We start from the raw sequence: 26503 nt of genomic DNA, 5'->3' as shown, positions 1-26503 counted from the left end.
GAATAAAACTTGAGATATATTTGATGTCGCCTGTGGCTTATATAATAAGAACCAAATTAAATTGATATCACATCTTTAACTTCCAAGGAACTATTAAATATAAAAAAAATTTAAGAACCAGCAACGTGAAACCACAAGAACCACCTATTTAGTATCTAAAAATATTTCAAGGAACAAATTTCATAATTACTCCGTTCCAATATTTAATGCTCACGCTTATTATTTAAAAAATTATTATATAGGAAAATTTAGTTGCATAAAATAAAATAATCCTTACATTGTTAGTATACTGCTTTTGAGTTGTATATATCTTAATGAGAATTTTAGAAAAATTACTTTAAGTATACCTTTTTTTTTTGGGTTAATAACGCGGACAAACGTCTAAAAAAACTACACAATAATATTATCATCAATCATTATCTATGATGCACGGACACTGACACGGACACGGGACACGACACGACACGGGACACGCCGACACGCGAATTTTAAATCTTACATGACACGGGGACACGCATACGTATAAAATATAAAGTATTTTTTAGATAAACTGTAATAATATTTTAATATTTTATTGATATTAAAATATAAATTAATTTTTTTAATTATTTTTAATGTCTTATTTTAATTATATCAAGTATTTAAAATATTTTTTATTTTAATAAATAATAATATATACTATATCTAAATTTATTTTAACAATATATATTAAGAATAAGACCGGACACGCCGACACGTGATGGTATTTAGGTGTGTCCAAGTGTGTCCGGAGAAGAATTTTTATTTTTTATTGAGACACGGTTTGGACACAGCAGACACGCGTGTCGGACGAGTGTCGGTGAGTGTCGTGTCCGAAATGTGTCCGACACGCGGACACGGCAACTCAGCAAAGTGTCCGTGCTTCATAGATCATTATACTTACTTTTTATACCCATTATTTAAATAGTCTATACATTATCCAAATCCTTTTGTTAATTAAATTTAACTAAATTGATTTAATATAATAAAAATTAATTATGATAATTATTATTCTAAATTTTATTTAGTTAAATTTAATTCATAAAAAAAATTAAAAATATAACATTACTCATAAAAAAAAATTGATAATACTCTTCATGGAAATTCGCTCCTCTGTTAATAAAATTTTAATACAAAAGTCACATGGTTGAACGCTTGAACTCAGTCTTCCACTCTTCCTTTAGTCTTTACTCTTTCCACATCGCGCCCTTCTTTGAAGAAAAATAAATAACACGTCAAATAATAATAATAATAATAATAACAATAATAATAATAATACAGCGTCCCTAATAAAAAGAAGCATATTATTGTAATATATATGGCTTACTATATTTATAAAAAATGGAAAATGAAATTTTGCAGAATAATTAAATTTGATATATTGTATCAAAATTTACTCCTATTTTACTTAATGAGTGAAAAACGTATATAATGAATTATATAATTAAAAAACATAATGGAGATTAACTTTTACATAAACTATACATGTTCAAGTAATGAAATTCAAAATATTATAAAATCACGCCAGATTGCCAAGTGATAATAGAAGTGGTAATTATCTATTAAGATGTGGCAATTTTTTAAAACTTATTGGATAACAATATGAAGTTGTTTTTACTCTGTTAATGTATAAAATTTTGTACCTCCAAACTCTTTTTTCTTTTTACTTCATGATGAGTTATTTGAAATTTATTTATTTTTCACTAATGTTTAATGCATTTAAATAAATTTCTTGGTTTTAAAATTGGACAAGTATTTTCTTAGTTAAGCTTTTATGTTAGTACACTAGAAAAATAAATGGTACATTTTGACATGTAAACGTAGTCATTATGATTGTGCAAAACTTGGTTAGGTTTGGCAGCTAAAGAAAAGTCGTAGTAATTTTCAGAGGAGTACAATCAACAATAGGCCCACTCCATTCATTGGTAGGCATCCATGCAGAGAACGGTTTGTTTATATCACTACCTCCAACACCATCTATTCTCTTTCTCTTTAGTCTTTACACAAAAGACATAAAAATAAGAAAAAAAAAAATAAGTCGTTAATTTTTTAATTAAAAGACATAAATTTCTGATTAATTGAACAAATAAAAACCTTTCTAACTTTTTAAAATACGAAATTTTTAATTTTTTTCATTCAAAATATATAAGAATAAATAAGTTCTTAGAGAGACTTAGATGTCTTGCATTTTAGAAAGTGAACGATGTTTTTGTATTTTTAATTAGTCGATAACTTATTTATCTTTGATATAAAAAATTAGGGACCTATTTGTCATTTACTTTAAAGATAAACATAAGGTCCAAAAACATAAAAGACATAAACAGATTTCTTTGATATAATGATATCAATATGAAATTTGTAATGGAAGAAACAAAAACGATAATATCAAACATGCACTTCCATTAAAAAAAAAACATGCACATGACAAAAACAAATATACAATATAAAATATTTTGAGGTAAAGAGAGTGAGGTTGTGACTGATTTTAGCTTTGGTATGTATGTTTTCATTATAAAAAAAGAAAAAAAAATCAAATAAAACCTATTCTGGACCATAAAGAACCAATGTATGGAAGCTATTATAAATGGCACATTTTAGCCACAGTATATGTATCATGTTTGTTTCATTTTCAAACCGATAGATATCACAATTGACTTAGATACATCTATTTAGTTAAATGTATTGTGAAGTAAAACTTAGAAAACTTGATTTTTATTTATTTATTTACCCACACACTTTTTTTTGTTGAAATTTTCTAAAAACTGAATCATACATAATAATCCCAATTAAATAGGTCATCCCACGTCTAATAAAGTAGGATAAACAGCTTTTAATTTCTCTTCATGTTGCCACCACCAGAAGAGCAAGTTGCAAGAACCTTAATGAGTTAATGGTGGCTAATGCCGTGGGATTAATCCATTAGGGGTAGACATAGAGGTTTTGCCTATCTAACTTCCATATTTACCAAACAAGAAGATTACAGGGACACCCAAACTAAGTGAACCTACCATCCAAATTACCCTTAAAGAGTGACTTCCGCGACGATACAATGGTTGAAACTTGAAATGAAATCATTCTTTAATACAATAGTGAACTCAACTGCAAAAATGACCAAGTTCCTCATCTGCCACATGACCTAAGGGTTTCATCACAAGTCACTTTCTCCTAAACTCAACTTTCACTAATCCATTGAACGATTAGCCTTAAGTCGTCATCACAAGATTAGTCTTTCTGTTGGGTCCAGATCTTCACAGTTTTGTCATTGCCAAGAGCACCGGAAGCGATCATGTTCTCCATCGGGTGACACGAGACGGATACAACAGTATCAGAATGGCCTTCCAATTTCTGCACTATTTTCCTTGTTTGCAGTTCCCACAAGTATATACAATTATCTTCTGAGCCACCAACAACATACTTCCCATTTGTTATAGAAAATGTGGATGAAAGGCAATATTTTGAGTTAACATGACCGGTGTATGTCTTCAGAAACTTGCCAGTAGAATAGTTCCAAAGCCTCTGCAGGGAGAGAAGAATTGAATGAAGCACAAAAAAGATTAATAAACTGAACAAGTCAGTTTTTGCCAACGGAGCTAACATCCAAGGCACATTGGCTAGTACCTAGTCCGCAATTAAGAAGAAGAAAAATAAAAAGAAAAACTAATAAGTTTGTTGCACACCATTACACAAAATATATATATATATATATCTTAGCAACAAGGTAGAAGCCATTAGAGAAACTTATCATGATAAGCAATCCATTAGAATTTTGAAAGACTAGAGTAATGAGTGCATTCACTAGTTAAACATAAGTATTTAACATCTCATTCATCATTCCTCAAGTCCCAAAAAACTAGTTAAACTTTATATATGCTTTTTCTTCCTAAGACCAAATATGCATACTACAATTAATCAATAATAGACAAGCATATTCTAGAAAAGTTCAGGCTGAAAATTCTGAAATTGAAAACACCAATGGCATTCAAGATCAAAACTAACACTATTCTTCTACAATCTTGACGAAAATAATAAAAGATTGAACAGAATTGAAAATTACCAGAGTGTTGTCCAAAGTGCCAACGAGGATGAACTTGCCATTAGGGGAGAACTTGACAAAGGAAACAGGAGGGTTCTCATCGTCAATGAGAGTCTTCATACAGTGGCCAGTGGAGGCATCCCAAATCCTACAGAGCCCATCGTAGCTACTAGAAACAATAAGAGAACCGTCGCGGTTGAAATCGACGGCGGTGACAGGGTCAGAATGTGCTGGAAGGACCTTAAGACACTTACCGGACTTAACGTCCCAAACCCTAACAGTCTCATCGAAGGAACCAGAAACAATGATGTTCGATTGGGGGTTGAAGTTAACACAGAAGACGTAGTTGGTGTGGCCATGGAGGGTTTTGATGAGGGAGCCGGTGGGTACGTCCCAGAGGCGGAGGGTCTTGTCGTCGGAGGCGGAGACCAAGAATCGGGAGTCTGAGGAGAAGGCCAGATCGGAGACGCCCTGCTCATGGCCCTCATACTCCTGCATCGGCGACAGAGTGCGGCTGCCGGACTCAGAGTCTGAGTTGGTGAAGGCGTAAGTGCGGAGGGTCTTGTCCGCTGACGACGATGCCAGGAGACGGCCATTGGAGGAGAACTTGACGGCGGAGATGGCGCGCTTGTGGCCGGTTAGGGTTTGTGACAGGGTGTATGGCTTGAACGATTCCGATGGCTCCGTCGTCATTTTACTCTCCGTGTGTGGATTGTTCCTCTAATAAAAACTTGAGGGTTCTGTTTTCTAAGAGTGAGGCGTGTTGGTATTAAGCATAAAGTGAAATTAACAACATTTTACTTTCAAGTTGACGTAGTAGCGATCAATCACATATCATTCAGTGTTTCCCTGTATTCAAAGGTATATTAACACAGACGGAAATGATAATTGCCTGGTTTCTGGGAGCTAAAACAGTAAAACATAGTTACAAAAATGTCAGTAAGACAATGATTATGCGAGTTCATTTCAATACACAATTTGTTACATTTTGTGATTAAATTACAAGTATTCCTTTAGGCAATGAGCACAAAATTTATCATAAAAAAACTTTAACAAAATCTAACGACAGGAAAGGGAAAAAAAAAAAAAAGCAAGAACAAGCCAGTAATAATTTATCATCAATCAGTAAGCTAGTAACAGAGTTAATCAACCCAAAACAAGCAAGAACAAGCCAGTAACAGAGTTAAAATTTATCATCAAGCAGTGAGCAGAGCCAATCAACCAAGAAAAAGCACCGAGCACTGATTGAGCATCCGAGGCATTACCTTCGGCGAGGGCAGTGACCATAGTTTTGAGGGAGAGCGACTGACGACAGGGGCGACGAAGCAGGCGGCGACGGTGAGACCAACGGCGGCGCAATGGAGGCTAGGGTTTTCAAGGAAGAATGGGGAAGAGTTCTGCGTGAGGGAAAGGGAAAGCCTGAAAGGGGGAGAAACTGGTTTCTCAATTCAGAAACCCTTGATCTTTTTTCTGAAAACGCCGTTCTGAATGCCAGAAATAAAAATATGCGGTGAGCGTGAATCGAACACGCAACCTTCAGATCTTCAGTCTGACGCTCTCCCAACTGAGCTATCCCCGCATTTGATATTTTTTAAATAACAATAAATAATAATACAATGCATAATATAAATAAAATTAAGCTTCTATTTAAAATACACGAACCTCACCACGGAGCTGCCGCACACAATCTCTGTTTTCATGTTTCACTCAAAGCATCACTCTCTTACAAGAGCTCTTCTCTTCTTCCTCAGCCACAACCCCCCTCTTCCATCTCCATCCACAAAATCTTACCTTCTTCTTCTTCGGCCAGAAGCACGCCGCCACTCAACCACCTCCACTTCCGATGACCACCACTCTTTCACTATCTCCTACCTCACCACCAAGTGCGGCTTCTCCCATGAAGACGCTCTCAGAGCAAACAAGCGCGTTCGCTTTGACACCCCCGTCAAGCCAGATTCCGTCATCTCCTTCTTCAAAGCCCACGGTTTCTCCCCCTCCCAAATAGCCACCATCATGTGCAAGATTCCCGTGGTACTCACATATGACCCCACCAAAGCGATCTTGCCAAAGTTTCAATTTTTGGCATCCAAAGGTGCTTCTCCCTCTGACATTGTACTCATGACCACAAAGAGTCCCAACTTCCTGCTTCGAAGCCTTAACTATATAGTATCCTTGTACGAATTGGTAAGGAGGTTCTGTCCCTCTGATCTTAAAGCCATTGCTTATCTAACTGGATGCCCATCATCCATTGCTGATGTTCGTGTGCCTCAAAATGTGAAAATGCTGCTTGATGAAGGGTTGACCAATGCCAACATTCACCATTTGCTTAGAACTAGGCCTTCTGTGCTGTCCTCTGCTGATTTGAAGAAAACAGTTGAGGAAGTGAAGCAATTGGGGTTTGATCCTTCACAGTCTTATTTCAGTGTGGTGTTGCTGACCAAAAGGGCCGTAACTAAGTCCCGATGGGATGCTAAAGTTCATGTCCTTAAGAAATGGGGCTGGTCCGAACAAGATTTTTCAGAGGCCTATAGGAGGCACCCTCAGTTTATGCTACGTTCCGAGGACAAACTCAATGCAGTGATGAGCTTTTGGATCAGTAATCTCGGCTGGGATTCTTCGGCGCTTCGCATTAGACCGGTTCTTTTTGGTTACAGTTTGGAGAAGAGGCTTATTCCTAGAGCTAAGGTTGTCAAATATCTTCTCTCCAATGGTTTGATGAAGAAGAATGCTAGCATAATCACACCATTTTCTTTGACTGAGAAGCTGTTCCTAAAGAAGTGTGTCACATGTTTTGAGGAGAAAGATAGGTCTCGCCTATTAACACTATATCAGGGAGGATGTTAGCATTTTTGAGTTAGTCAACTTTTGATGCCAAATTTTGTGTTAAGCAATCTTTTGTTTCTTCATGTTACTTTAGTCTATGATTGGATTTCTACTAATTTGATTGAACCGTCTCATTTGCTTGGCTGATAGCATTTTAGATTTTACTCATAGATCTCACCTGAATCAGTTACTTGATTGTTCATAAGTAATTGATCAAGGGGTATAAATGGTTTTGTGCTCAGAGATAACTTTGTGCACCATGCTTGTTTGTTGGTTTTGTAGTGTATTCTTGTTCGAAGAAGTGGACTGGTTCATATATTGAAGGAATTATGGAATTGAATGTTGTTTGAATTCCTAACAAAATTTGCCTGTACAAAACCTGAGCAAGCTGTTTGTTTCAGCCATAGTAAATTGACATGGCCCCTACGCCCCTCCCCCCTCAAAAAAGTAAAAACATATAGGAACATATTTATAGAAATTTCAAACCTGGCAGGTGGTAGCTAAGAAGTTATTGAGCGTAGGTGTTTCCTTGCAATATGGTGTGTGGATACAAATCAATGTCCAAAGATTTTAGTCAACTCTGAGTCTTGTAATATGGTGTGTGGATATAAATCAAAGACTTAAGTCAACTCTGCTTAATGTCAAGGTGAGTGTTGTGAGTGTGTGCCCTGTGACTCCGACAGGGCCCCTGTCGGAGTTACTCTTCTCTTCTTTCTTTAACTTCTTCCTTCATATCAAGGTTTGCTCTTTCTATTTAATACCAAATGGAATTTCATTGAGCAATTGCCCTCAGCATTTGTTCTTTGCAGGTTTTGTTTCAGATTCGCAGCTTGCCATCTTCATCTTCATGTGGACGAGTGAGCGGAGGATCATCCACCTGGAGCAGGGATGGGATTTCATTCAGCAGGGCATCACCAAGCTCAAGATAATTCTAGAAGAAGGCTTGCCTGAACCTTACTTCAGCTCCGATGACTACCTGATGCTTTACACGTAAACCATCTATTCCCTCTTCTTTATGCATATCTTTCACTTTTTTCAATTTCATCCATGGTGGATTTGGCTCTGTGTATTTATTTCAAATGGCTAATAAAAAAAAAGTAGAAAAATGCATAGCCCTTGGACATTTAAAACAATAAAAAGACCCTATTTTTAAACTGAAACTTAAAAAAAAATTCATGAAAAAGAAGATACGTGATGTTGAAGAAGAGCAAGTGAACCATTTGTGTATGGAAAATTATGAAAGCAACTTTTTTTCTGTATGAGATTGAAGGTACTTTAGAAAGTTCTTTTGTCCTAAATTTAAATGATGATGAGTGTAGAATACTTTGAGGGAAAATATAAATAAAGATGTGGAGGGAAATTAAGATTCGAAGGCGAAATTAGGATTTGGAGGGAAAATTAGGATTTAATATAAGTTGTAATTATTAATTATGGTAAAGGATATTTTTGGGAAACAACAACAACAACAAAGCCTTGTCCCACTAAGTGGGGTCGGCTACATGAATCAAACGACGCCATTGTGCTCTGTCATGTATCATGTCTACAGAGAGACCGTTTACATGTAGGTATCGTTTGACCACCTCATGGATAGTCTTCTTAGGTCTTCCTCTGCCTTTCGCCTTTTGTCCATCTTCCATCTCATCCACCCTCCTGACTGGATGTTCTATCGGTCTTCTTCTCACATGTCCAAACCACCTGAGACGCGATTCAACCATCTTTTTCACAATGGGTGCTACTCCAACTCTCTCTCTTATATCTTCATTCCTTATTTTATCCAATCACGTATGACCACTCATCCATCTCAACATCTTCATCTCTGCCACACTCAGCTTATGTTCGTGCTCCTCTTTCGTCGCCCAACACTCCGTACCATACAGCATAGCCGGTCTTATAGCGGTGCGATAGAATTTACCTTTAAGTTTTAAAGGCACTTTTTAGTCGCATATAAAACCAGATGCACTCCGCCATTTTGACCAACCTGCTTGGATCTTATGATTTACATCCTGTTCAATTTCTCCATTGTCCTGTATGATGCACCCAAAATACTTAAAACTTTTAATTTTTCGTAGGGTGTTTTCTCCAATCTTCACCTCTATATTGGGGTTTTCCCTTCTCAGACTGAACTTACATTCCATATATTCCGTCTTGCTACGGCTTATGCGCAGACCATACACTTCTAGAGCTTCTCTCCATAACTCCAACTTCTTATTTAGGTCTTCCCTTGACTCTCCCATAAGGACGATATCATCGGCAAAAAGCATGCACCATGGCACAGGCTCTTGGATGTGCTCTGTGAGTACTTCCAAGACTAATGTGAAAAGGTATGGACTTAAGGATGATCCCTGGTGTAATCCTATACCAATAGGGAATTCTTCTGTCACACCACCTTGGGTCTTCACACTAGTTGTGGCCCCATCATACATGTCTTTAATTGCCCGAATATATGCGATCCTTACTCTCTTCTTTTCTAAAACCTTCCATAAGACCTCCCTTGGTACCCTATCATACGCTTTTTCCAAATCAATAAACACCATATGTAGATCCCTTTTATTACTACGATACCTCTCCATCATCCTTCTTAATAGGTATATCGCTTCAATGGTAGATCTGCTTGGCATAAATCCAAACTTTTTTTTTAAGATGTATCTTAACATGTTTAAAACTTAATAAAAGTATTTTGTTCAAAAAGAAAGAATTATTTTTTTTTTAACAAGAAAAGCTAATCCAACAAAACACTTATTTTTACCATTCTTGTATAATGATATGCAGAACCATCTATAACATGTGCACCCAAAGGCCTCCTCATGACTATTCCCAACAACTCTATGACAAGTACAAGGAGGTATTTGAAGAGTACATCCAATCAACGGTGAGTATAACTGTATACATTGTCATTTGAGATTGTTTCCGGTTGGTCATCATTAATTGCTTATAAGGGTTAGGTAGGTGAGTAGGTGCTGTATATTGGTATTGAACTATTGATTGTGATCACCAGCATAATTTAATGGTTTACTCTCTGTCTAAACTCTAAATCTCCAGGGACTGATGGAGAATTTGTATCATGTAGACATAGGTCTCATGGTAGTTCTAAGAGTAAGTGATTTGGTCATTGTTATTGCTTATAGGAAGCAAACCTGGGTGACAAATGCTTTGGCTACAGCAGCCACAATACAAATCACATATTATAGTCAGATAATGGAGGGTAATAAGCTGAGAGTGAGAGGATGCCATTGACTGGCATATGCTCACGTATCTTGCCCAAGAACAAGTTGTAGGTAGCGGAAGTGATGCTGCAGTGGGAAAATACAGAGGATGATATATACTAGGCTAGAGAGACGAGTGAAAGCTTTGCAAAGAAGGAAATACATGGAATGAAGTTAATGCTTAAATTTCACAATATTAAAAAGATATGGAACCAAAGAGATGGATTGGAAAAATAATTTTTTCTTACCTCTTGTTTGGTTGATCAATGAGAGCGGAAAGGGGAATGTAAGGTCTGTCTGTAATTGGTAACTAGTTTAACCTATCAATGTAACTCATTATAAGGTAAATGCTAAAGTCTTAAAATTTAATAAACTGAACAAGAAATCGGTTTACTTATTTTTCTTGAGGCCAGTGTAAACAAAAATACCATTAGTTCGTCCTCTCGTCATCAAGATGGGTGTGTATATTTGGTAGGGGGTGTATGAGGTAAGGATTTTTATTTGGATTAGTGTAGTTGCCTGAGCTTCCAGCTCAAAATGCACTAGTATCGATGCAATTCAGAAGGTGATATATTTTATAGTGATTTTGTTCGTTTTGTTGTGTAACCTACTAATCTTTCATCAAAATAGGTGATATATTTTATAGTGTGATTGAGTTTCCTTTTTTTGATGGATGGGGTGTAAAACCTGACATTTTAACTGTAAATATGTCCACATGATTTCAGTATTTATGATGGTTGTATCTTGTATTAATTTTTTTTTTTCGTGCTTCTTTTCAAATAAGTAACTTCTTTCCCCTTTGGTTCAGGTACTACCTTCTTTGAGAGAGAAGCATGATGAATTTATGTTGATAGAACTTGTAAAGAGGTGGGCAAACCATAAAATTATGGTTAGGTGGCTTTCTCGTTTCTTTCATTTTTTGGATCGCCACTTTATTGCCTGGAGGTCACTCCCACGCCTTAGTGAAGTTGGCTTAACTTGCTTCTGTGATTTGGTAATGTTACGACGAACCTTACATAGTGTTATGTTAATTCTTTCAATTAGCTACTCTTCTACATGTTACCAATATAGACAAGTTCTGTAGTGCTACTATATATTAGACGTTTTTCCTATTATTGCCATTCCATTTTTACCTAAAGTAATAAATTTTGTGTTTATTATTTACAGGTTTACAAGGAGCTAAATGTGAAAGTTAGAGATGCAGTTATTTTTCTTGTAGGTTTTTCTTCCTTATGCTAGATTTTCGGTGCTTACAAATTTAGATAACTAACCCTTATCTGTTTAAAGATTGATCAAGAACGTGAAGGAATGCATATTGATCGGGCTTTATTAAAGAATGTATTAGATATATTTGTTGGAATTGGGATGGGGCGAATGGATCACTATGAGAATGATTTTGAAACTGCAATGCTTAAAGACAGTTCTGCTTATTACTCTCAGAAGGCTTCTAATTGGATCCTAGAAGATTCTTGTTCTGATTACATGCTCAAGGTGTGGTTTCTCAGTTGTCCTTGCAGTAACTTGATTTCTCATTTACATTACTGCCTGATCTGCATTTGTTGTTATGTCTTTTATAACAGGCTGAGGAGTGCTTAAAATGGGAGAAAGATAGGGTTGCTCATTATTTGCACTCCAGTGGCGAGCCAAAGTTGTTAGAGGTTTATTCTTGGGCCTTTTTCATGCTATTTCAGCAATGTGCTCTTCACCCATGTTGAGTGTAGTATTGCCAGGCAACTAAAAGAAAGAGTGGGGTGGTGACAAAAATAGTTTAATTTTGATGCAATCACAGTATAAAACGTGGCCTTCACATATTGTAGTTTCTGAACATTTCTCTTGGTTTTATTTTTTACTTCTTGGAATATCGTTCTAGAAAGTTCAACATGAGCTGCTATTCGTGTATGCAAACCAACTCCTCCAGAAAGAGCACTCTGGATGTCATGCTTTGCTTAGAGATGACAAGGTACTCTTGAAATTCTACTAACTTGTTATGGTTACGATTTTTCTTCTAGTAATTTAATGTGAGTATAATGTTGTCATATTTTTCCTTAAATGTGTAGGTTGAAGATCTGTCACGGATGTTCAGGCTATCTTCTAAGATACCGAAGGCTTAGATCCTGTTTCCAGTATATTTAAGCAGGTTGGTGGTAGTGAATCTATCACTATGCCAATCAAAATTGGGCTTTTCTTGCTAACTTGCTTATAAAACTTTTTCTTGTAACATTTTCCAGCATGTTATCAGTGAAGGTATGGTATTGGTTAAGCAGGCTGAAGATGCAGCTAGTACCAAAAGGGTCTGTTACTGAACTTGTTATATTTTGGTTTTGCTTGTTACTGGTTGAGTTTATTTTGTCTATTGCCTGTTTTCCTTATCCTGTTAAATGCAAATCTCTACAGGCAGAGGAAACTGAAGCTGGTCTGGTTGTTCAGGATTTCGACCCGGGGAAGCTCATGCTCCACCTGCTTAGTTTTCTTTGTTCTTGTATATTTATTTGTAAGGTAAAGTATGTTTTTTTAAACTTCACGTTTGCAATTTTTTTAAATATCCTTTACGTTTAATTTTATTTAATTTTTGCCCTCAACGTATTTTATTTGTGTCAAAACTATCTCAGTACTTTTTAAATTTTCTCTCAAATTTTAGGTTGGGTTAACAATTAGGAATAGTTTTGACCCAAATAAAAAATGTTAGGAACAAAATCGAATGAAATTAAACGTTAGAGATATTCTTAAAGAAAATCACAAACATTAGGAAGAAAAAACATATTTTACCCTTTGCGTGTCATATATCCTTAAGACTTTGGGATGATCCCAACAAGAAGTTATGGATGCAAAGCTTAGTATGTCTGGATTAAAATTTGCAAAGGAATGTTAGTATGAATGTACTTCTTGTAAAATTATTTTTTATTAAAATCAGATTAATGTCTATGTGGTTTGTGTTTGAACATTTTTTTGTCAAACATGAATTTTAAAACATGAATACTTTTTGGATGATGTTATCTAAAATTTCACTGAAATGCAAAATTACTAAAAAGGAAGTAAAAGCTTAAGATTTAACTGATCACTTGTCAATATAACAGGTTAAAATAGATATTTAACATTTTATCAATATTTCAATGTAATTTTCAAGGATGGAAAGCCAAAAAAAAATTGTTACTTTCACCAAAAGTATGTCTAGAGCAAAAAATCAATCTACATTGAGTTAACTAAAAATTGTCCAAACACGATTGTAATCATTCATGGGAAACTTAATGTATATTGGGAGATGATGAACGACAAACCAAACACACACTCAATCTGGCATATGAGAAAGGGTTAATGGAAGGTTTACATGTGAGCTAGGATATGAAAGTTGAGGCTATTTGGTTGTTGTAGCTTAAATAGACATAATAGGCCTAACTTGTACCACTTTCACTGACCCAATCATGATTAGTTGAATATGAGACCGATGATATTACAATCATGTCCAAGACTGGAACTTGCTGTTGAGACTGTTTCAATTCAGGTTGTCTCTGAGATTTTAGCTTTATTGCGTCGTCTGTTTCTTTGTCGTATAATGGCAACCAATTTGACAAAATCCAAAGCTTTATTTAGGTACACTTAAACGAATTAATAAATTAACTACTAGACTAAGACAGTGTATCCCTTGGAATTTCTCATCGGTTGTTTGAGAATAATAAAGATAAAAATTTGAGGGAGAGGATCGGAAGCTGGCAACGAACACTGGTAGTGGTGAGACTAACCCCTCGCTTTCTCGTACACGGAAAAAAGATAATTAATAATGCGGTGAGCGTGGATCGAACACACGACCTTCAGATCTTCAGTCTGACGCTCTCCCAACTGAGCTATCCCCGCATTTACAATTTATTATTTTATTGAAACGAATAATAATACATAAAATTAAGCTTTTATTTAAATTTTAAAATACACGAACCTGACGGCAGAGCTGCCGCACACAATCTCTGTTTTCATGTTTCACTCAAAGCATCACTCTCTTACAAGAGCTCTTCTCTTCTTCCTCAGCCACAACCCCCCTCTTCCATCTCCATCCACAAAATCTTACCTTCTTCTTCTTCGGCCAGAAGCACGCCGCCACTCAACCACCTCCACTTCCGATGACCACCACTCTTTCACTATCTCCTACCTCACCACCAAGTGCGGCTTCTCCCATGAAGACGCTCTCAGAGCAAACAAGCGCGTTCGCTTTGACACCCCCGTCAAGCCAGATTCCGTCATCTCCTTCTTCAAAGCCCACGGTTTCTCCCCCTCCCAAATAGCCACCATCATGTGCAAGATTCCCGTGGTACTCACATATGACCCCACCAAAGCGATCTTGCCAAAGTTTCAATTTTTGGCATCCAAAGGTGCTTCTCCCTCTGACATTGTACTCATGACCACAAAGAGTCCCAACTTCTTGCTTCGAAGCCTTAACCATATAGTATCCTTGTACGAATTGGTAAGGAGGTTCTGTCCCTCTGATCTTAAAGCCATTGCTTATCTAAGTGGATGCCCATCATCCATTGCTGATGTTCGTGTGCCTCAAAATGTGAAATTGCTGCTTGATGAAGGGTTGACCAAGGCCAACATTCACCATTTGCTTAGAACTAGGCCTTCTGTGCTGTCCTCTGCTGATTTGAAGAAAACAGTTGAGGAAGTGAAGCAATTGGGGTTTGATCCTTCACAGTGTAATTTCAGTGTGGTGTTGCTGGCCAAAAAGGCCGTAACTAAGTCCCAATGGGATGCTAAAGTTGATGTCCTTAAGAAATGGGGATGGTCCGAACAAGATTTTTCGGAGGCCTTTAGGAGGCACCCTCATTTTATGCTACGTTCCAAGGACAAACTCAATGCAGTGATGAGCTTTTGGATCAGTAATCTCGGCTGGGATTCTTCGGCGTTTCGCATTAGACCGTGTCTTTTTGGATACAGTTTGGAGAAGAGGCTTATTCCTAGAGCTAAGGTTGTCAAGTATCTTCTCTCCAATGGTTTGATGAAGAAGAATGCTAGCATAATCACACCATTTTCTTTGACTGAGGAGCTGTTCCTCAAGAAGTGTATCACATGTTTTGAGGAGAAAGATAGGTCTCGCCTATTAACACTATATCAGGGAGGGTGTTAGCATTTTTTGAGTTAGTCAACTCTTGATCCCAAATTTTGTGTTAGGCAATCTTTTGTTTCTTCATGTCACTTTAGTCTATAATTGGATACTAATTTGATTGAATCGTCTCATTTGCTTGGCTGAAAGCATTTTAGATTTTACACATAGATCTTACCTGAATCAGTTACTTGATTGTTCATAAGTAATTGATCAAGGGGTATAAATGGTTTTGTGCTCAGAGATAACTTTGTACACCATGCTTGTTTGTTGGTTTTGTTGTGTATTCTTGTTCAAAGAAGTGGAATTGTTCAAAGGAATTACGGAATTGAATGTTGTTTGAAATCCTAACAAAATTTGCCTGTACAAAACCAGAGCAAGCAGTTTGTTTCAGCCATAGTAAATTGACATGGCCTCCACCTCTCTCTCCCCTCAAAAAAGTAAAAACATATTTATAGAAATTTCAAACCTGGCAGGTGGCAGCTATGAAATTATTGAGCGTAGGTGTTTCCTTGCAATATGGTGTGTGGATATAAATCAAAGACTTCAGTCAACCCTGATTAATTTCAAGGTGAGTGTTGTGAGTGTGTGACTGTGACCCCATATCAAGGTTTGCTCTTTCTCTCATGCTCCCGATCCACAATTGCATCAACCTTCCCCGATTTCTATTTCATACCAAATGGAATTTCATTCAGCAATTGCCCTCACCATTTGTTCTTTGCAGGTTTTGTTTCAAATCCACAGCTTGCCATCTTCATCTTCATGTCGACGAGTGAGCGGAAGATCATTGACCTGGAGCAGGCATGGGACTTCATGCAGAAGGGCATCACCAAGCTCAAGAATATTCTAGAAGGCTTGCCTGAACCTCACTTCAGCTCCGAGGACTACATGATGCTTTACACGTAAACCATCTATTCCCTCTTCTTGATGCATATCTTTCACTTTTTTCAATTTCATCCACGGTGGATTGGCTCTGTGTATTTATTTCAAATGGCTAATAAAAAAAAAAGTAGAAAAATGCATAGCCCTTGGACATTTAAAACAATAAAAAGACCCTATTTTAAAACTGAAACTCAAAAAAAAATCATAAAAAAGAAGATACGTGATGTTGAAGAAGAGTAAGTGAACCAAGATTAAATTTGTGTATGGAAAATTTTGAAAGCAACTTTTTTTTTTCTGTATGAGATTGAAGGTACTTTAGAAAGTTCTTTTGTCCTAAATTGAATTGATGATGAGTGTAGAAAACTTTGAGGGAAAATATAAATATAGATGTGGAGGGAAATTAGGATTCGAAGGAGAAATTTAGGATTTGGAGGGAAAATTAGGATTTAATATAAATTGTAATTATTAATTATGGTAAAGGATATTTTTGGTAAAGAAAATAATTAAAAACTTTTTTTTAAGATGTATCTTAACATGTTTAAAACTTAATAAAAGTACTTTGTTCAAAAAGAAAAAAAAAAATTTAACAAGAAAAGCTAATCCAACAAAACACTTATTTTTACCATTCTTGTATAATGATATGCAGAACCATCTATACCATGTGCACCCAAAAGCCTCCTCATGACTATTCCCAACAACTCTATGACAAGTACAAGGAGTTATTTGAAGAGTACATCCAATCAACGGTGAGTATAACTGTATAACATTGTCATTTGAGATTGTTTCCGGTTGGTCATCATTAATTGCTTATAAGGGTTAGGTAGGTGAGTAGGTGCTGTATATTGGTATTGATTGTGATCACCAGCATAATTTGAATGGTTTAGTCTCTGTCTAAACTCTAAAGCTCCAGGGACTGATGGAGAATTTGTATCATGTAGACATAGGTCTCATGGTAGTTCTAAGAGTAAGTGGTTTGGTCATTGTTATTGATTCTAGGAAGCAAACCTGGGTGATAAATGCTTTGGCCACAGCAGCCACAATACAAATAACATATTATAGTCAGATAGTGGAGGGTAATAAGCTGAGAGTGAGAGGATGCCATTGACTGGCATCTGCTCACGTATCTTGCCCAAGAACAAGTTGTAGGTAGCGGAAGTGATCCTGCAGCAGGAAAATACAGAGGATGATATATACTAGGCTAGAGAGACGAGTGAAAGCATTGCAAAGAAGGAAATAGATGGAATGAAGTTAATGCTTAAATTTCACATTATTAAAAAGATATGATAGGAACCAAAGAGATGGATTGGAAAAATAATTTCTGCCTACCTCTTGTTTGGTTGATCAATGAGAGAGGAAAGGGGAACGTAAGGTCTGTAATTGGTAACTAGTTTAACCTATCAATGTAACTCGTTATAAGGTAAATGCTAAAGTCTTAAAATTTAATAAACTGAACAAGAGATCGGTTTGCTTATTCTTCTTGAGGCCAGTGTCAACAAAAATACCATTAGTTCATCCTCTCGTTATCAAGATGGATGTGTATATTTGGTAGGGGGTGTATGAGGTAAGGATTTGAATTTGGATTAGTGTAGTTGCCTGAGCTTCCAGCTCAAAATGCACTAGTATCGACGCAATTCAGAAGGTGATATATTTTATAGTGATTTTGTTTCCTTTTGTTGTATAACCTACTAATCTTTCATCAAGATAGGTGATATATTTTATAGTGTGATTGAGTTTCCTTTTTTTGATGGATGGGGTGTAAAACCTGACTTATCTTGTACATTTTAACTGTAAATATGTCCACATGATTCAATACTTATGACTGTTGTATCTTGTATTAATATATATATATATTTTTTTTTTTCCGTGCTTCTTTTCAAATGAGTAACTTCTTTCCCCTTTGGTTCAAGGTATTACCTTCTTTGAGAGAGTAGCATGATGAATTTATGTTGAGAGAACTTGTAAAGAGGTGGGCAAACCATAAAATTATGGTTGGTTGGCTTTGTCGTTTCTTTCGCTACTTGGAAACCTCCATTGCTGCCCGGAGGTCACTCCCACCCCTTAATGAAGTTGGCTTAACTTGCTTCTATGATCGGGTAATGTTACGGCGAACCTTACATAGTGTTATGTTAATTCTTTCAATTAACTACTATTCTCCATGTTAAAAATATAGACAAGTTTTGTAATGCTACTACAGATTAGATGTTTTTCCTATTATTGTCATTCCATTTTTTCATAACGTAATAAATTTTTGCGTTTATTATTTACAGGTTTACAAGGAGCTAAATGGGAAAGTTAGAGATGCAGTTATTTCTATTGTAGTACCAAAAGGGTCTGTTACTGAACTTGTTATATTTTGGTTTTGCTTGTTACTGGTTGAGTTTATTTTGCCTATTGCCTGTTTTCCTTATCCTGTTAAATGCAAATCTCTACAGGCAGAGGAAACTGAAGCTGGTCTGGTTGTTCAGGATTTTGTCCGGAAAGTGATTGAGCTCCATGACAAGTACCTGTCATATGTAAATGACTGTTTCCAGAATCATACTCTCTTCCACAGGGCATTGATCAGAGATTGACTTTACTTACAATCGTTATGGTGGATTGATATGTGCATATAAATCTGAAAGTTTTAAAATATAGGCTCTGAAGGAGTCTTTTGAGGTCTTTTGCAATAAAGGTGTTGTTGGGAGCTGGAGCGCTGAACTGCTTGCCACATTCTCTGAGGACAACATTCTTAAAGATTTGGGCGCCCTTCTGGCCAACCGGTTGCCAACTTGAAAGCCCAAATTCAACTGCTGGTGCCCGGCTTCGACGCTGGAAGCTCGTCATTCATGGGGATGTTGAACCCCCGGCAGATGCCCCTGCTCGTGCTCCACCTGCTTAGTTTTCTTTATTCTTGTCTATTTATTTGTAAGTTAAAGTTTTTTTTTTTTACTTCACGTTTGCAATTTTTTTTAAATATCCTTTACGTTTAATTTTATTTAATTTTTGCTCTCAACGTTTTTTATTTGTGTCAAAGTTATCTCTGTACGGTTTCAATTTTATCTCTCAAATTTTAGATTGGGTTAACAATTAGGGATAGTTTTGACCCAAATAAAAAACGATAGGGATAAAATTGAATGAAATTAAACGTTAGAAGTATTCTTAAAGAAAATTACAAACATTAGGAAGAGAAAACATATTTTATTAAAATCAGATTCAGTGTGGTTTGTATTTGAACATTTTTTTTTGTCAAACATGATTTTTAAAACATGAATACTTTTTGAATGATGTTATCTAAAATTTCATTGAAATGCAAAATTACTAAAAAAGAAGTAAAAGCTTAAGATTTAACTTATCACTTGTCAATATAACAGGTTAAAATAGATATTTAACATTTTATCAATATTTCAATGTAATTCTCAAGGATAGAAAAGCAAAAATATTGTTACTTTCACCAAAAGTACGTCTAGAGCAAAAAATCAATCCACATTGAGTTAACTAAAAATTGTCCAAACACAATTGTAACCATTATTGGCAAACTTAATGTATATTGGGAGATGATTAACGATAAACTAAACACACTTTTTTTTTTGGGTCTCTTTCACCACACACCCATACACACCCACCCTAAACCAAACACACACTTAATCTGGTACATGAGAAAGCGTTAATAAAATGGTTACATGTGAGCTAGGATATGAAAGTTGGGCCTATTCGGTTGTTGTAGCTTAAATAGACATAAGTCCAATTTGGATAAACAGGCTTAATTAAGCTCCTTTTAAAAAAATACCTTAAATAATAAATGACAATATTAAAAGTAGTTTATAAATAAGTTATTTTGTCTTTAGATTTTTAGTTCTAAAGTGTTTATTTTATAGAAATGTGATAAAAAGTAGTAGTATTATGAGATAAGTCATTTTTGTTAACTTCTTTTATAAAGCTCCTAAATAACTTCTTAAAAAGCCGCAATTTGATTTTGAAAATTGCACCAGACATTAATATTATTATTTTTTATAAGTCAAAAACTCAAAAAAATTATTTTTGAAGCTTCCAAATGGATTAGGCCTAACTTGTACCACATTCACTGACCCAATCATGATTAGTTGAATTTTCTTATATGAGACCCATGATATTACAATCATGTCTAAGACTGGAACTTGTTGAGACTGATTCAATTCAGGTTTCTCAAGTAGCCAAGTGAAGAAGTCTCTGAGATTTTAGCTTTATTGCGTCGTCCGTTTCTTTGTCGTATAACGGCAAACAAATTGACAAAAACCAAAGCTTTATTTAGGTATGCTTTTTCATTCATCGATGATCCTCTTAAATGATATGTCTTCTCTATTCATCAGTGATTATACTATTTTGTGTTAGGCAAAAAACTGATAACTAACATCGTTAACATCAATATTCGAATATCAATAAGCTATAGAGGTCAGCCGTATAGCATACTTTGAAAATTGGGGTCAAAGGCTTTTGCGAGGCATAAAACAAAGTCGCCCTTGACAAGATTCCACCAGACAAATTAAACCGACTAATGAGCTAACTATTAGACTAATTTAACGTTGTTCACCTAGCTAGCATTCATAATAGTGGGTCAAAAGAATGCTTCAAGGCCTTTTATTTGCAATAATGTATGTGCATGCATTAGGAAAAGTATATGGAACCAAAATGTGATCAGCCAAAAAGTAAACAAAACCGTTTAATTAAAATCACATTTTGAATAATATGTTTGAAAACCACTCCTGAGATCACGGAGCACAAACCAAAACCTGATTTTTCATGAAATCCAAACACATTTTGGTTGATATGTTTTTGGTTCCCTAGTTGTTTTCTTATTATTATTATTTCGATTATTATAAGAGTACAAGATTGATGTTGAGCGAATACACCGTGTTTTTTAAAATTAGAAGTGAAACTTGAACTCAAAATTTTTAGATAAGAAAGAAAAATTATGCTATTTGAACTATATATAACTCGTTGGCAGTTTCGATAGCTTTTTGTCCTTTGATGTTAATTAATCAATACTTTATTAAATCATATGCGACATAGTGTATATCGGTAGTTTGAGAATAATAGAGATAAAGATTAAAGATAATATTTATGTGTATTTAGTGTATATTTTTATTTTAAAATAAATATTTACTAAACAGAACCAAATATATATATATAGAAAAATTTTAAGATTGTCATAACTTATCACATTGTTGAAAATTACATATTCATCAATGAACTAAAAAATAAAATAAAATGAAAAGAACTACTTTAGCCGGCACCATTAAAAAAATATGCAAGTGATGGTATCTCTTTAGAAGTCTTAATCTCATTTGACCTGAATTTTATGCATATGCCCAATGGCCAATACAAGATATACCAAGCTTTAAGTAATAACAAAAGAAAAAAAAAACAATGAAACATGCATATTTTGTGTGACTTCCACGTATTATTTTTTCTCTGAAATTTAATTACAACTATGTCCTCTTTCTTGAAAGAAAATTACAACTATATTATTCCAACTAATTATCTTTAACAAATTTAAATGATGAAATACGTGCTAATATGTTTCTTTTGTTTCTCGTGTATTTTTTAATTTAAAAGGTCAAAGATTAATTTGTTATGAATCAAAATTCTATTTAAAAATTATTTACTGATTAATAAATTAATGCATGTATAAAACAATATTCAAAATAAACCCCACACTTACTTAAAAAATACGTGCTAATATGTTTTGCTGCCAAATGGATTATATTGGAAGGTGCAAAAGTGGAAATTGAAAACTCCCAACGACCTTGGAAGTTGGAACGAACTCATTGACAGTTGGTCCGTCGTACGGATCATACATTCCGATTCCACCCACCGAATTTCGACAACCTTGTAAAACAAAACTCCGCTGTCGTATAGTAGAATGACGATAACCTTACTAAAACAAAATAAATAAATAAGCATGATTACATTAATTAATTCTTAAATGGGATATAATGGCGTAATTCTTAAAAAAAAAAAGAAAGTTTAGTAGGAAATATTTTTATTAAAATTTGATCAATATTTAACCAACAAAAAAAATGAACAATCTCACATTATTAGATTTAATTCCATACTGTTAAAAATACTAATGATAGCTAATTGATAACTACACATCACAAAATTTGTTGGCTCCCTAGCTAACATTCCTCAAAAAGAAATAAATGAGGTGTAATACACATATATAAATTGTTTTTTTTAATCTTGAAACATGATTTTTGCAGCCTGCTGGAAAAAAAAAAAAAAGAAGAAGAATGTGGCCATGTATTTGACACATTTTATTGCAAGAGATAATATGCTTTTCACAACTTGTAAATACCAAAATAAAACATTTAAACATTTTTTTCACAAACTGTAAAAAGAAATAATAACAAATTAAAAAACATTTGTGCAACCAACAATTAAAAAAGCAAAAGTTAAAACAATTGAAAATTAAAAAAAAATGGCAACTTACAAAAAAGCTTGTGTCCATAACATCCCAATAATTCATTTAAATAAACTATTTTAGAGCATTTTACATCTTTACTTTCTATAAACAAATTTTGTATCCCATGATTAAGCATCATTTTATGAATATTTGATAAATTTTTATATTCTATGTCAATAATAGTATTAGTATAAGAGAAAAGTTTAAGAACAAAAATATAATTTTAGTTTATATTCGTTGGTATTTTTAATTAATAACTTAATATTTTTAGTTTAGTATCATTTTTAATTAATAATTTTAAATAATATTATTAATTAATTAACTATTAATTAAAAATAATAAATTGTGTTAGTCATATAGTCGTGCTAATAGATTGAAAATATATCCGTACGTTAGAAGTCAAACATATATAAGTTATTAACTACGTCCACATGCATAAAAATAAAAGTAAAAGCCATGCAATGAAACTAATGTGAAAATTAAAAAATATAATTTCGTGTGTAATAAGTTGAGAATGATTCAATCCACTAATTAAAAAATTTCGATGAGTATAGTTTAACACCCACTAGTGTTTATAACAAGTACAAAGTACAAACCCTTTATTGTTAATAAATGTAACTTTGAAAAATATATATATACTTTATTAATAATTTAGTGAATTCCATTCTTTTATTCCTACTTATAATAAGTTCAATTTGAGTAAACAACTTAATTAAGTTCCTTTTAAAGAAATAGCTTAAACAATAAATGCTTATATTAAAAATAGCTTATAAATAAGTTATTTTGTGTTTAGTTTTTTAGTTTTAAAAATATTTATTTTAAGTGAAAAATGATAAAAAAAAAATTATTATGAGAGAAGTCATTTTTGTTAACTTCTCTTTAAACACCAAAATAATTTTTTAAAAGTTACAATTTTATTTTAAAAATTGTACCAAATATTAATACTACACATTTTTATAAGTTAAAAATTAAAAAAAATCACTTATAAACTTATCTAAACGACGCTAACACCCTTGAATTTATTTATTCTTCGTATCTTAGGACTTTCAAAAGGCTAATATTATTTCCTTTTTTCGTTTTCACTCTTTTCAACTGACTCTCTTTTTTTAAAAGATAATTAGTATATTTAAATTCACATTAATTTACGTATACATTGACAAAAGATATACACTACAAAAATATTATATATTTTAAAATCTTTTATAAATATTAAGTATATATATTGATAAAAGAAAAAGTGTTGACTAGGTAGGCAAGGTTAAAAAAATGCCTTGTCAACGTCCATTAATTAAGATAAGAAGCCAATGAGATAGAAAGGTTATCCGGGTGGGATTTGGCTAGTTTTTGCAACAAAATACATGACTGTGTACTCCATTCAATTATTATGAACTGATCATGACCTGCATCATCATCACATACCCCACACACTTTCAATTCTACCCAATCCAATTCTCCAATTACCATCATTCCCATATATATCACTAATTTTAGTACATTTATAATCTTAAAAAAAACTGCATTCAATTAATTATCAATAAATATAAATATACATAATTAATTATATCTTTAACAGATTTTTTATTTAATTTTTTTTAATTTATATGAAGTTTTTATAATTTTTTTATTTATCTTATACTAAATTTGTTAACAAAAATCGAATTCTAAAATTTTAATCATATAAATTATGAAAAATTAAATAATTTAAAAAAATTATATCTGAATCAAACTTTTTAACCACCAAACAGAAAAAAAAAAAGAGGAAAATATTATTTAAATTTGCTTCTAGAGAGTAAAATAAAATTGAAAAAAATAATATTTGTAGTGGTTTTTTTTTTGTGATTATTTGTAGTGGATATGATAAGCAATCATAACAATGAAAACAATCACAAAAAAACAGATAAAAATAAAAAAATATTAAAAGATTATCAGAATTTATTGTTTTTAGTTATCATTTAGTCATTTATTTAATTTTTTTAGTCTAATAATTTTATATTTTAAAATATTAATGATCAACTTATGGACAAAAATAATGAATTCTAATAATCCTTTTGGTAGCGTTTGATGGAGAGACAGAGACGGAGACTGAGAGACTGAGACTAAAAAATAGATATTGAAATAAATTTCAGTATTCTGTTTGGTGCAAAGTGGGAGACAGAAATTAAAACAAGAATAAAATTCTAATTTAATTTGTACAAAGGGTAAAATTGAAATTAATTAATTGAAATGAGGATATTTTAAGTATAAAATGTTATTAAAATTTCAGTCTCCATCTCTAAAAATTTTAGTCCCCTGTATGTGTCATACTTTTTTGAGGTATTGAAATATTGAAATTTTAGAGATAAAAATTTTAGTACCAATCTCTAAACCAACAAATATAATACTGAGTTTCAGTCTCCCAATTTCTGTCTCAATACCTCAAAACAAAAGCTACTTTATTATTTTTCGTAAAAATAAGAGTAGTTATCGTCATATATACGTATATATGGGGATGCATGTATGTATATATATAGTTAAGTGAAAGGAATTGATGATGATGATTGATGAGAGAATGGATGAGATTGGAGAGAGTAGCATAAAGGAACAAGAGAAGTTGCTGCCAATAGCGAACGTTGGTCGAATCATGAAGCAGATTCTTCCCCACAACGCCAAGGTTTCCAAGGAAGCCAAAGAAACCATGCAAGAATGCGTGTCGGAGTTCATCAGCTTCGTCACTAGCGAGGCATCGGACAAGTGCCGGAAGGAGCGGAGGAAGACGGTTAATGGAGATGACATATGCTTCGCTCTGGCCTCTCTTGGCTTCGATGATTATGCTCATCCTATCACGAGGTATTTGCAGAGATTTAGAGAACTTGATCTTGATCATCATCACACTAGAACTACTCATACTATTAATCAAGAACGAGATACACGGAATAGCACCTTTGATGATGATGAATAGTTATGTTACTGGATCCAATCGTTATTATTAATAAGAAGATTGTTAGTGCCAACAACTTTTGTGATTTATAGTAATTAAGTAGTCATTAACAATATTTTTAATGGTGCGAGATTTCATTCAATTGTGTGAGATTACTTTTTTTTTTTTATGGTTACATGCTGGTTACTAATAATAATAAGGTTAATGCATGATTGCTACTACTTAATTTAGATCTGCATATTCATCATATTATTGCTTCAATTCTGAAATGCCATACTTCTATCTTAACCAATTTTTAAGATGCTTTCATTTAAGAGGAGTGTTAAGAGCTTGTGATGTGTAGTTATTAATTAGCCATTATCAATAATTTTAAAGGTGTGAGATAATATTTAATAATGTAAAATTACTTATTTTTCTTTTAATGGTCAAATACGGCTCAAATTTTAATAAAAGTACTAACTTCTTACACTTTCTCTTAATTTAATTAATTTGTAGAATATGAAAGAATATTCCTCCTGGCTCTTATTCAAGCAATGTCAACCTAGTTTCATTCTAGTAGTTCTCATTTCTAACCAAACTCATATATATATATCCAATTCTCTCGTAAATAAAAAATAAGTTCTATGATAAATTTAATAGTTATTGAATGGAATAAATTATATCATCAAAATATTAATATTAACTCTTAATTTAATTTAAATTTTAACAACTAAACTAATTAATTATAGTAAAACCATCACTTAAAGGTTATACCTACAAAATCACACAATTTATATATCAACTCCATTAATAACTATTGAATTCACTCTTACCCAATTAATACCTTATCTATTTTTTTTATTTTATATTTATGATTCAGCCTTTTATTGATTTTTCTTTTTAGTTTTTTAATTTATTTTTTTGTATTGTTAGATCTAATTAATATATGTGTGATTTTAAAAAAATTATAAAATAAAATCTCTTTTGTAACTCTTATAATTAAAAAAATTAATTATATTTAATTAGTTTAATTATCAAAATTTAAATTAAATTAAGAATTAATATTAATCATGATGATATAATTTATTTTATTCGATAATAATTAAATATATTATAAAAAATAATTTTCTTTTAATGTAAA

General features: G+C 33.3%; 4 protein-coding genes, 2 non-coding genes and 2 pseudogenes across 8 annotated transcripts; 5 read left to right on the top strand and 3 right to left on the bottom strand.

Moving 5' to 3' along the window:
* Positions 1 to 2901: 2901 nt before the first annotated feature.
* LOC112723067 (COMPASS-like H3K4 histone methylase component WDR5A) lies at positions 2902 to 5613 on the bottom strand. Of its 3 annotated transcripts, none has more exons than XM_025774301.3 (3): positions 5317 to 5613; positions 4073 to 4957; positions 2902 to 3534 (listed from the first exon to the last, which is right to left on the bottom strand). In XM_025774301.3, exons 2-3 carry the CDS (start codon positions 4742 to 4744, stop codon positions 3241 to 3243), a joined length of 966 nt encoding a protein of 321 aa, XP_025630086.1. In that variant the 5' UTR covers positions 4745 to 4957; positions 5317 to 5613; the 3' UTR covers positions 2902 to 3240. The 3 variants fall into 3 exon arrangements, with proteins under 3 accessions (XP_025630086.1, XP_025630085.1, XP_025630087.1); XM_025774300.3 differs by having other exon boundaries at positions 4073 to 4900; positions 5317 to 5606; XM_025774302.3 differs by having other exon boundaries at positions 4073 to 4791; positions 5317 to 5523.
* TRNAF-GAA (transfer RNA phenylalanine (anticodon GAA)) lies at positions 5558 to 5630 on the bottom strand. The gene has a single exon. It is a non-coding gene; the product is annotated as a tRNA-Phe (tRNA).
* Positions 5631 to 5749: 119 nt separating this feature from the next.
* Positions 5750 to 6895, top strand: LOC112722032 (uncharacterized). Its single transcript, XM_025773018.1, has one exon. The coding sequence runs from the start codon at positions 5750 to 5752 to the stop codon at positions 6893 to 6895; it is 1146 nt and encodes a 381-aa protein (XP_025628803.1).
* A 335-nt stretch (positions 6896 to 7230) lies between these two features.
* On the top strand, positions 7231 to 12677 carry LOC112723066 (cullin-1-like; annotated as a pseudogene).
* A 1176-nt stretch (positions 12678 to 13853) lies between these two features.
* On the bottom strand, positions 13854 to 13926 carry TRNAF-GAA (transfer RNA phenylalanine (anticodon GAA)). The gene has a single exon. It is a non-coding gene; the product is annotated as a tRNA-Phe (tRNA).
* Positions 13927 to 14018: 92 nt separating this feature from the next.
* Positions 14019 to 15491, top strand: LOC140176426 (uncharacterized). The gene has a single exon (XM_072207587.1). It carries the CDS (start codon positions 14042 to 14044, stop codon positions 15185 to 15187), a length of 1146 nt encoding a protein of 381 aa, XP_072063688.1. The 5' UTR covers positions 14019 to 14041; the 3' UTR covers positions 15188 to 15491.
* Positions 15492 to 15733: 242 nt separating this feature from the next.
* Positions 15734 to 19037, top strand: LOC140173110 (cullin-1-like; annotated as a pseudogene).
* Positions 19038 to 25014: 5977 nt separating this feature from the next.
* Positions 25015 to 25404, top strand: LOC112722031 (nuclear transcription factor Y subunit B-5-like). The gene has a single exon (XM_025773017.3). It carries the CDS (start codon positions 25015 to 25017, stop codon positions 25402 to 25404), a length of 390 nt encoding a protein of 129 aa, XP_025628802.1.
* The last annotated feature ends 1099 nt before the right edge of the window (positions 25405 to 26503 follow it).

This window comes from Arachis hypogaea, chromosome 11 (assembly GCF_003086295.3).
Source record: "Arachis hypogaea cultivar Tifrunner chromosome 11, arahy.Tifrunner.gnm2.J5K5, whole genome shotgun sequence".
NCBI classification, from domain to species: Eukaryota; Viridiplantae; Streptophyta; class Magnoliopsida; order Fabales; family Fabaceae; genus Arachis; species Arachis hypogaea.
The sequence above is the reverse complement of the archived record's forward strand: the minus strand, read 5'-3'. Positions and strand labels throughout refer to the sequence as shown.

What these genes read in the sequence shown, in the direction of transcription:
- LOC112723067 (XM_025774301.3), bottom strand. Translation starts at nt 4,744, where the DNA reads ATGACGACGGAGCCATCGGAATCGTTCAAGCCATACACCCTGTCACAA. An exon ending in GCACTTTGGACAACACTCTG is followed by an intron (nt 3,535 to 4,072) that starts GTAATTTTCAAT and finishes CTCTCCCTGCAG; the next exon opens with AGGCTTTGGAACTATTCTAC.
- LOC112722032 (XM_025773018.1), top strand. Translation starts at nt 5,750, where the DNA reads ATGTTTCACTCAAAGCATCACTCTCTTACAAGAGCTCTTCTCTTCTTC.
- LOC140176426 (XM_072207587.1), top strand. Translation starts at nt 14,042, where the DNA reads ATGTTTCACTCAAAGCATCACTCTCTTACAAGAGCTCTTCTCTTCTTC.
- LOC112722031 (XM_025773017.3), top strand. Translation starts at nt 25,015, where the DNA reads ATGGATGAGATTGGAGAGAGTAGCATAAAGGAACAAGAGAAGTTGCTG.